Source organism: Oreochromis aureus, linkage group 6 (genome assembly GCF_013358895.1).
Source record: "Oreochromis aureus strain Israel breed Guangdong linkage group 6, ZZ_aureus, whole genome shotgun sequence".
NCBI classification, from domain to species: domain Eukaryota; kingdom Metazoa; phylum Chordata; class Actinopteri; order Cichliformes; family Cichlidae; genus Oreochromis; species Oreochromis aureus.
In genome coordinates this window covers 4,827,568-4,837,783 of record NC_052947.1, presented here as the reverse complement: position 1 = coordinate 4,837,783, position 10,216 = coordinate 4,827,568, and the positions used below count along the sequence as shown (strand labels likewise).

At 38.6% G+C, this 10,216-nt stretch overlaps 1 protein-coding gene across 1 annotated transcript; it reads left to right on the top strand.

Moving 5' to 3' along the window:
- Nucleotides 1-2,220: 2,220 nt before the first annotated feature.
- On the top strand, nucleotides 2,221-9,471 carry LOC116316854 (myelin and lymphocyte protein-like). Its single transcript, XM_031735502.2, has 4 exons — nucleotides 2,221-2,476; nucleotides 3,694-3,861; nucleotides 6,808-6,951; nucleotides 8,163-9,471. Exons 1-4 carry the CDS (start codon nucleotides 2,387-2,389, stop codon nucleotides 8,235-8,237), a joined length of 477 nt encoding a protein of 158 aa, XP_031591362.1. The 5' UTR covers nucleotides 2,221-2,386; the 3' UTR covers nucleotides 8,238-9,471.
- Nucleotides 9,472-10,216: the final 745 nt, after the last annotated feature.

Sequence of the window (10,216 nt, the reverse complement as noted above, 5' to 3'; positions counted from 1 at the left end):
GACAATCCAACACAATGGGCAGCACATTGAACACATTTTATAAGTGGTCAGAAACTTGTAAATAACTCATGAAAGAATAAAGTTACGTTGAAACCAAGCACACCATTGTTTTTCTTGTGACATTACCAATAAGTTTGATGTGTCACATGGCCCTCTTCCTATTGGAAAAACAAAAGTTGTATCCAAGATGGCTGACTTCTAAATGGCCACCATGGTCACCACCCATCTTGAGGAGTTTTCCCCCTCACATATACTAATGTGCCACAAACAGGACTTTAATATCACCAACCATTCCCATTTTATTACGGTGTATCCATATAAATGGCCCACCCTGTACTTTTGTCTGTTAAAAAAAAATTCTACCCAACACATAACAACAAACTGTATGTGCTACCTGCTTAGCACTCAGTATTTTTTTTAAAAACAGAAGAAAAGTGAAAAATATAACAGCGAACACTAAATATGAGTTACAAAGGTTGTTGTATATAAATTTGAGTATAAATCAGAAGCAATATTAATTAATTAAGATCACTTCTGTGGGGTGATGAATTTGTTTTGGGTTGTTAGACATAACTGTTGATGTTATTCATTTCACTGCTTCCCACTTTACATTGTTTTAAACAGGGATGTTAAATGGAAAATCCATTGTTTTTTGATGTCTGGGGGGGGGGGGGGAGACATCTGACCACACACTCCAGAAGTAGTAGTAGTACCCACATCCCAAGGAGGGGCAGCAAGTCTCCAATGGGAAGTGGTAGGAAGGGGCAACCCACCCTCCATGACCATGCCCCACGGAGCCAAGGGTCAGCAAGTCCCAGACTCAAGCCCAGGCATACACAGACACAGACTGACCACAAAAAAAAATTGTGTTACAGAATATTAAATACCACCTAGCTCCTTATTGCAGTATGGCATTAGGTGCAGTTTCTTTTTTTGTCTGACTAATATACTTTATTTGTATTTATTTGTATTAGCATATATTCTTTACCTTTTTAAATATCCTTTTATAGATTCTGTCTTCCTTTCCTTTTCATATTTATTTTTGTTCTTCTCAGTACCACTGGGACAGCACCTAATTTCGCTGTACTCGTTACAATGACAATAAAGCTATTCTGATTCTGATAATACCTTCAGAAAGTAGTCACTAGTTGCATTTTCAAATTTGAAGATTTTTTAGATAGATATAGATAGATATATGAATAGATATATATATTGAAAAATACTTGACATATAAATTCATGTTTTTCTCCTTGACCAATTATTTTTTGTTTGTTTTGTTGTTGTTGTTGTTGTTGTTTTCTTGGGTTCCTTGGCTTCACTGACAAAGAGTGTTGTCTCCATCAGGAGTAGGTTTTCCCAGAAGGAAGATAGTGTGACAGCTGCAGGAAACCAGATCCAGCACGTCAATTATCAGAGGTGTTTGTGCAACAGCTCACCTACCCAAATGACCAAGCTTGTCAGATGAGATGCTTTATGTTTCCATGGAACTGTTGTTTACAGTAGGTAGTGTGAAAAGCTGCAAGGTCAGAAACAGAACTGAGTTCAGCTGAAAGCACATAAAAAATGTCTTCATATGTCTTTATTTCCATTCATGCAAACTGCTGCTGGAGACCTCTGCATTGCTATGCCAAATCGAGCCATGCACTCACAAATTTTAATGTGGCCCACTTATCATATAAGTGGGCCACATTATTGTGTGGGCCACATTATTGTGCTGTCTACTGTACAATATAAAGCGCCTTGAGGCGACTTTTGTTGTGATTTGGCGCTATATAAATAAAATTGAATTGAATTGAATTGAATTGAATTATCAGTTTAGGTTCCATAAATTTTGTCCCATCTAGTTATTGCTGAGGTCTGCACGCATGATGCACATACTAAAATCAACAATCTGAAGCTAAAGTATTCTGAGAATGACGGGGAAGTAAGTACTCCTTTATTAACTGTTAAGAGACGCTCATGCATCCTTCTGCCAAGTTCATGGCAATCTCTAACTGGGAACTGAATCATGGTAAAAAAAAAAAAAAAACAAAAAACAAAAAAAAAACAATAATTGAAGAGGAAAATGTAAATAAATAAAAAGTCCAGCAACACTATTGCTATTGTCGCTCTTGAGTTTTTTGTTTGATGTTCTTGAAAGCGGAGCTGCTGCCCGTTGTCACGGTGATAAATAAGCCAGTGTCCAAACACTGACGTCTGTCCCACACTGAAGCTCCAGCAAAGGCATCTCCACATTCGTTAAATCCGCTCTGAGTACGCCCCGATTACCGGGCGTGTCTCTGCTGTGCTGATGAAGATTCCGGTTTTTTTCAGGCTGCTCCACCTGCTTTAAACCGTAGCAGGTTTGAATCCGATTTAGTCTAACAGCAGCAGCAGCAGCAGCAGGATGGCCTCCAACACTGGGACTATGGCAAACCTCCCCAGCGGGGTCGGAATATGTACCACCATCCCCGACATCTTGTACCTGCCAGAACTGGTAAGAAACGGCGATTGTAGGAACTTTTCTCTGTCACCCAGTTTCTGCTCACAAAACATGCAGAAACTTTCTTATCCAGAGAGTTGGACTGTTGTTCAGATTGAAAGCCCTTAAAAAATAAGTCCAAAAAAACCCAACTTTTAACCATTTTCTACTTTTTTTTATTTCAGTGGCGGTTTTTGTTTTCTGAAACAGAAGTACAAAATTGTTTCATTTCTGGTTCACTTGTGGTTCAAAATATATTTATATAGCAGGTATAGTATAAAAGTTAAGTTACTAATAAGGTTTTTCTTCTCATTTTCTGTTCACAGCAGTAGTAAGAGGAGCCGATTTATAGCCACTTTGCAGAGAACGTGGTTCCAAACGTTTTTGTGGGCTCTCCTGTGCCTAATTTTAAGTTGGCTTCACCCTACTGATAACTGAAATATAAAGGACGCTGATTGAGGGTTAATGATGTGGGTGTCTTAGGAGTAGAATAATCTTCCTACATGAGCAATATTAAAATCAATTATAGTCCAGTGAATATGTCATGGGCCAAACATCACAATAGGCGGACGACAGACCGAGCAGGTTGGATTCCTATGATGACTTTGTGCAGTGGAGGAAAACGGATATGAAAAGAAAAAATGTTTTTATAAGCCACATTTAACTTAAGGAAATGTCACCAGCGGAGGAATGTAGCAGGTGTTTTCACATGAATGTGTGCATCAACTCAAACACTTACACCCTAACACAGACACAAAGGGTGTGAACAGGTGGAGTTCAGACAGTGATGCCAGAAGTTGGAGGAAGGTCAGGCTCCCTGAATAATGCAGTCTGTCAATCATTAAAGGTGTAGAGTAAATGAAGGCAGTCACACCTGTGCTGCATGCCCAAGTAGAAGTACAGGTTCTACAAATAACTGCAACACACATTGTGGAAACATATCATTTCCTTAAACTAAAGCATAATGATAGTCCCAGATCTGACAAAGGCTGTCATTTAGGAGCATCTTCTTTTTCTGTTTTCCTCCTGATTCAGTTCCTGATATCAATTTCATCTCAGTGCTCACCTGGCTCAACTAGGGTGTGTGTAGCCTAGCTTATATCAAAATCTGTCAACTAACAATAAAAAGAAAAATCAGTAATCAGTAATGAAAACAATCATAAAATGATGCCCTTGTGGAGATTTTTCACATGTGTTCCAGCTCTTTTCATGTATACATGATGTTGTTGCAGGTTTTTGGTGGTCTGGTGTGGATCTTGGTGGCATGCACATTGGTAGTGCCACAAAATCCTCAGGGCTGGGTCATGTTTGTCTCTGTCTTCTGCTTTGTGATGACTTTTATCTGGATGGTGGTGTTTGCCTGTGGGAGCCATCATAATAAAGCCAGCTGGGCAGCAGCAGTAAGTCCTCTACACATCATATCGCAGACACTTTCACTTGTCCTTGCTCCTCGGCGGTTGTCTGATTGTTGGAATTTTTGCTCTATTTTTGTTATAAAAGTAGTTATAAGCATCTTGAGGCTGTTGTTCTTGATTTGGAGCTATATAAACAAAACTGATTTGAATTGTCTTTGCTGACATTATAATGATACATTTATTCCTGTTTATGTAGCTCTGTCACACCTTTCTTGACTCCAGTAGCAGGAAGAGTACCCCTGGCAGTTAGAGGATCCAACTTATACACAATAGAAACTGACCAGCCTGAAGTAGTAGTGTAATTAGTGTAAACTGTAGTATAATTACGATCAATATTACAGTTTTTCTCAAATGCTAAAACACATTTCACAAACGTTCCCACCATGTTCCCCAATGTCTAAACACAACACCCTTTTCTAAAGCTACATAAACACAACCACACCTTCCCGCTGCAAAACTCAAACTTTCACACCGAAAGAGCAGCTCGGAGCTTTCAAAAATGTAAACACTATACACATCATTACACACTACAGCAAAACAAGATCTCTCGTAGATCTCTGCAGAGGATTAGGCATTTAGATTTGTGAGTTTCATATGAAGTGTATAAATCTATAGAAAATCCTGCATGTATGTACACTACTGTAACACAACTCAATGCAAAAACAGAATCTATTGCACACAACAGTACTCTTGAAAACATGATCAGGGTGTGAAGTTTTTTTTATTTACGTTATTCACACCACACACACACCAAATCACTGTGCAGCATCGTGTCGCTGAGCTGCATCAGGCCACATCACCTCATCCACATCGCAGGCTATATTGTCTCTCACCAGGCACCGCGGGAAAAACGCCCCGGAATGGCGAATCCATCCTTGGAAGGCCTCCGCTGGGATGTCAACACAGGCCAGCTCCATTGCCCTTAGGAGGTTCTCTCTTGTGTATGGTTGTCTGTCATAAACCTTCCATCTCCACGATGAGAAGAACTCCTCTATAGGGTTCAGGAAAGGGAGTAGGGTGGCAGACAGACGTTAAAAAGTGGTCACTGTTGGTGGTGAACCACTCCCTGATTTGGTTTGTTCTGTGGAAGCGGACATTGTCTCAAATGATCACATAAATGTGATGTGCGGGCCCAGGATGGTGTTGTTGGCGATCCAGGAGGATGTCTTTTAGCTCCTCTAGGAAGGTGAGGAGACGTTGGGTGTTGTAAGACCCAAGGACAGCATGCCGGTGGACAAGCCCCTCCGAACCCATGGCCGCACAAAGGGTAATATTACCCCCCCCCCCCGTTGGCCAGGGACCTCAGTGATGGCTCTTTGGCCAATGATGTTATGGCCTCTTTGCCTTCGTTTCTGCAGGTTGAAGCCTCATCCAGGAAGAGGTACTCATGAGGTCTGGCCATCGCGTCCAACTGTAATATCCTCTGTGAAAATGTGAAAGTGCACAGGTGTTCAGAACAACAGTCAATCAGGTAGCACAGTATTGTCCAGAAGTAATGTAGGCCACTGAGCAACACAGTATGTCCACTAACTGTACTGTGAACATGATGGATGTATACTTACTTGCACATACTCGTAATGTAGGTCTTTGTGTCGCGCAGAGTTGCGATCAAAGGGAACCCTATAGACCTGTTTCATCCGCGTCTTTTGGCGCCGGAGAACTCGGTCTATTGTGGCCAAGCTGACATCGTCAATGCTCTCAAAGTTAACATTATCGGCAATTACTTTGTCTCTGATCTCCCGGAGTCTGATGAGGTTGTTCCCACGAACACAGTGAGGGTTTCTTGTGCAGCTGTAAATATGGCAACCATCCCACCTCTATGTGGCATTCTTTCAACCCTAAAGAAAGAAACGTGTTGTCAGTTGACATGTGTTACAATACAGTCACAACTGTTTTGAACTCCTCTTCCTCGTTGGCCTGCTTCTCTTCTTCCAGGGCCAGCTCTTCTCCCTCCTCTGCATCGAATTCCTCTTCCCCTGACTCTGCCTTCATCCATTGTGTTTGTTTGGAATCTGCACTCTGAACTTGCTTTTATACATGTGTTCACAGCATTAGCAACAAGTGTCTTTAATTTTGAGTCGTTGTGTGTAATGAATGACGCCAGGTATGTTCATTGTGTTCAAATATTGCTGACTGTGGCAAGCATTTTGCATCACATGAGCTTTCATTTGAGAATATGAGCAGAGTTCTTTTGCAACTTGTGTCTTAGCAAGGAAAGATGTGGTTAGATTTGTGACAACGGAGGATTGTGTTCTGTGAATTGTGTCTTCATGTCACATGTGTTTATGATATTGGTAAATGATGGCTAGATTTAGTAAATGTGTTTAAACAACTGGTCATTTGGTTTAGAGGATTGGCTTTTGTGTTTTAGCATTTGAGAAAAACTGTAATATGGTTGCTTCAGATGAAACACAGATAGTTCTAATTGTAGATATACAGCATCTAACTTCATCATCAACCCTGACACATGCCTCACTGTAGAGGCAAACAAGAGACAGGAAAACAGAGATTTTGGTAGAGTAATAAGGAAAACGCAACCTTCCTTATAATTCTATATAATATATATAAAGTACATATAATTATATATAAACCACAATTAAATGTTAGAATTTAATCCAAGTTACTTTTCCTTCTTGAGCTTGAGTCCATTCTATATCATTGTTCTGAACTCTTCTTCTGCAGTGGTTAAATCTTCTTCGGTTGTTTTCTGTGGTGCTCTGACACCTGATATTTAAGAATTTGCAGCTACAAAACAAGCTTTTTGATGCAAACACACACACAACACAATAGATTTACATGCCAGTGTTTGACAGGATTGTGCAACTATATGTGTGTTTTGACTCTATGCCAATGCAGACAGTCACCATTTTGAAGACATCACCACAAAACAATGAATGTCTTGTATTGCTCTTTTTCTTCCTCCTCTGTCAGGACTTTTTGTATCACGGCATTGCTGCATTCTTCTACCTCAGTGCTTCAGTGGCGTTGGCCAAAGTGACGCTGGATCTGAGTGGAAAACAGGGCAACTCCACGACTACACAACTACGCAACTACAAGTTGGACATCTCTGCAGTGGTGAGTAAGGCTGTTGATCAAGTTGTTGCCTGTCTGTAGGGGTGGCACAAAGAAACAGCAATTATAAAGCAAATTAAATAAAGGCCACAGAGATTTACACACTGGTTGCAGGTTTCTTTCAGAGTTGGCTCTCAGTGAGTTGAAATAGTGATAGAAGATGTAGTCATATATTTCACTGAAGCAAACCTAAAAATACCATATAGTTTTTATTGCATTAACTCTTTCAGGCTTCATTTTTAATTTTATTTTAAATGTACTGATTTTTGCTGTACTTTGTAGATGTTTTGTTTCTGTTTAGAGATATTTAACCTATTTTAGAACGTGTTCTGATTAGTTGTTTTCTTTGGATCTTTTAATGAGAAAAATTTAAGAAGAATCAGAAGAAATCAAGTTAGTAGAATATGTGCACAGATCTTAATGAATTTCTTGTCTGTCATGGATATAATATTTGATCAACTCAATAGCCCTGACTTAAAAAAAACAAAAAAACATAGGAGACTATCGTTACCTAGTAAAATGATCCCAAAATACTAAAAATAACTTCAAAATCTCACCTGCTTTACTTCTCCAGTCTTCTGCTGTATAAGTATCAACTTGCTTAGTTGAAATTTTTGTCGCTAGTGGTTTTCTATTTGTAATTGTTTTGTGTCTATTTGCAGAAATGTTCTGTGTCTTTGTAGTCATTATATTCTCTTATTGCTTGTTAATTAACTTGTTTTTTGGCCTTTATACTAAGCTAGGCTAAAGTGGTTTCAATCTAGATGTTAAGTCTTAAAAAAACAAAGAATGTTTGGCACATCGTCAAACAACTGCTTTGAAATTGAAGCCAGCCTATTTTTAAAATATGTAACTACTTAAGAATAAACTTTTAGTGCTCTCATGCTGGTGAATTGGACATTATTCTAAAACGTCTTTCTCCAAGGGAAATATTTCATTGCATTGCAGCAGCACCAGCAGCTCTGCTTTGACATTTAGCTCTGTCATACAAGATTTACTCTTAGGAAATGACCTCTAATCAAAGATAGATATTATGAACAATTTAGCTTCAGTAATACCTGAAGGAAATGTGATAAGTTGCTGTTAACAATGCTTAAAATCTGATACTGTGTTGGTTTGGATTTTTTTTAAGGCTTTAAGTTTCAAGGTTCAAAGATCTTTTAAGGTGTTGACGACCTTCTGACGGTTCTTCCAAATGTTCTCTGTCTTTGCAGGTTTTTTCATATGTGGCAACTCTTCTCTACTTCGTCCACACAATCCTGTCTGCCATCCGATGGAAATCTTTCTAGAAGCTTCCTTCCTATAAACCTCATGAGCAGCACCATAACTGAACTGATTTTCATTTTGTACATACGGAAAAGCTACGGCATGCTGATATGACGGGGGTTTGGTGATGAAGACTGTCAAGTTACTGATCTGGCTTTTCCCTCTGCTAAAAGAAGCACAATCTGGATCTCACTGTGCCTCACACTGCCTCATCTCTACTGTTAACTTCCAGAATACCATACCACAGTATCACTACTTAGAACCACAAGATTAAAACCAGGGGCCACACAGTGTGTAGGTTCATCTCTGATCTGTGAGGGCATGGGTACTGATATTTGTGTATGTGCTGGGATGCCAAGCACTGGAATGCGAAGGGTGGATCCTTTGCTCTCCTTATCACAATAATAATGGGATCTGAGATTAACACCTTAGATTTGTTTCAGATTTTATTTGCCATTTTAAATAGTGAATGTTCTCATTTTGCATACATTTTTAAGTTGACATAAAGTTTTCCAACAAAACCTTGGTTTGTAGTAAAATAATCAATGCTACGTATATGTCAGTAGTTTTAATGTTGTGGCTGTTTTGTGCTCATAATCACTACTCAAGCTCTTATTATATAGAAGTGTCAGAACGCCAAAATAAAGAATAACCAGGATAGGAACAGAATGATTGTATAGCCAGACATAAAAAGATTTATCGCTGCCCTGCAAAACTGAGCAAGCCAGCTTACTTAGAAAGAATGAGGGACTAGAGAGACAAGCTACACATTAACTTAGTGTCACTTTTATTTGCTGATATCAGAACACCTGATATCATTTGGCGAGGAATGAACTTATCACTTCATTTATCATTCTGCTCCACTCAATGAAAATAATATTTGACATATTTCGTTTAAATTAATGTGATAATTAATTTATCAGTGATTAATTTCAGGTTTCCATGGGCCCTTTACTCCTTCTCTTGTCTTCATTATTATTTGGATAACTTTGTCCTTTAATGAAAACCTTTAGGTTGTTATTATTATTCTGCTCTCAGCTGACTAAAGAAAGGATCGGGTGGGGAAACATTTATATTTTTGTAGGTTTATTAACATTGTCAATAAGAACAAAAAGAAAATCAACTGCTGAACACTACAGGAAAATAGATGATATTTTTTCTTTTTTATTATAAGCCTTTTTAACTTTCAGCTTAACTTTTGTCATTTTTGAACAACAAACTGATTTCATTGAAATTAAATAAATTTGGGTTTTTTTCTTGAAATATGTGTTTCTGTATGCTATGTTACCAGATTTCATAAGGTAAATACAATATAGTCAGACAGAGATTGTGGTTTGTTGAATAGTTATGCTACGAATTGAGTGCTTACAAATTTTATGGCAAGGAGTCCAGACCAAGTCTGCTGTGACACACACAAAAGGTGATTTTGAGAACTTGTTTTTGTATCGGTTTGTGAACAGATTTTTGTCAACATAATGCAGTTCATGAAGTGTGACTGATCAATATGTGGTATATAGAAACAGTATCCATTACATCACCAACTTTGAGCTTTCAACTTTGAACTAGAACAGTAGTCGAGAATTTACACATTTCACAAACGTTCCCACCATGTTCCCCAATGTCTAAACACAACACCCTTTTCTAAAGCTACATAAACACAACCACACCTTCCCACTGCAAAACTCAAACTTTCACACCGAAAGAGCAGCTCGAAGCTTTCAAAAATGTAAACACTATACACATCATTACACACTACAGCAAAACAATTGAAAACACAATGCTCAATTTGTGAGAAGGTTCTTTGTTTCATAAAAGCCAATGCATATTTTTAGAAACTATACAGTAACGGATCGTCGTAGATCTCTGCAGAGGATTAGGCATTTAGATTTGTGAGTTTCATATGAAGTGTATAAATCTATAGAAAATCCTGCATGTATGTACACTACTGTAACACAACTCAGTGCAAAAACAGAATCTATTGCACACAACAGTACTCTTGAAA

Coding starts and splice junctions, on each gene's coding strand:
- LOC116316854 (XM_031735502.2), top strand. CDS start 2,387: ATGGCCTCCAACACTGGGACTATGGCAAACCTCCCCAGCGGGGTCGGA. Junction 2,477..3,693: donor TCTTGTACCTGCCAGAACTG/GTAAGAAACGGC, acceptor ATGTTGTTGCAG/GTTTTTGGTGGTCTGGTGTG. Junction 3,862..6,807: donor AAGCCAGCTGGGCAGCAGCA/GTAAGTCCTCTA, acceptor CTCCTCTGTCAG/GACTTTTTGTATCACGGCAT.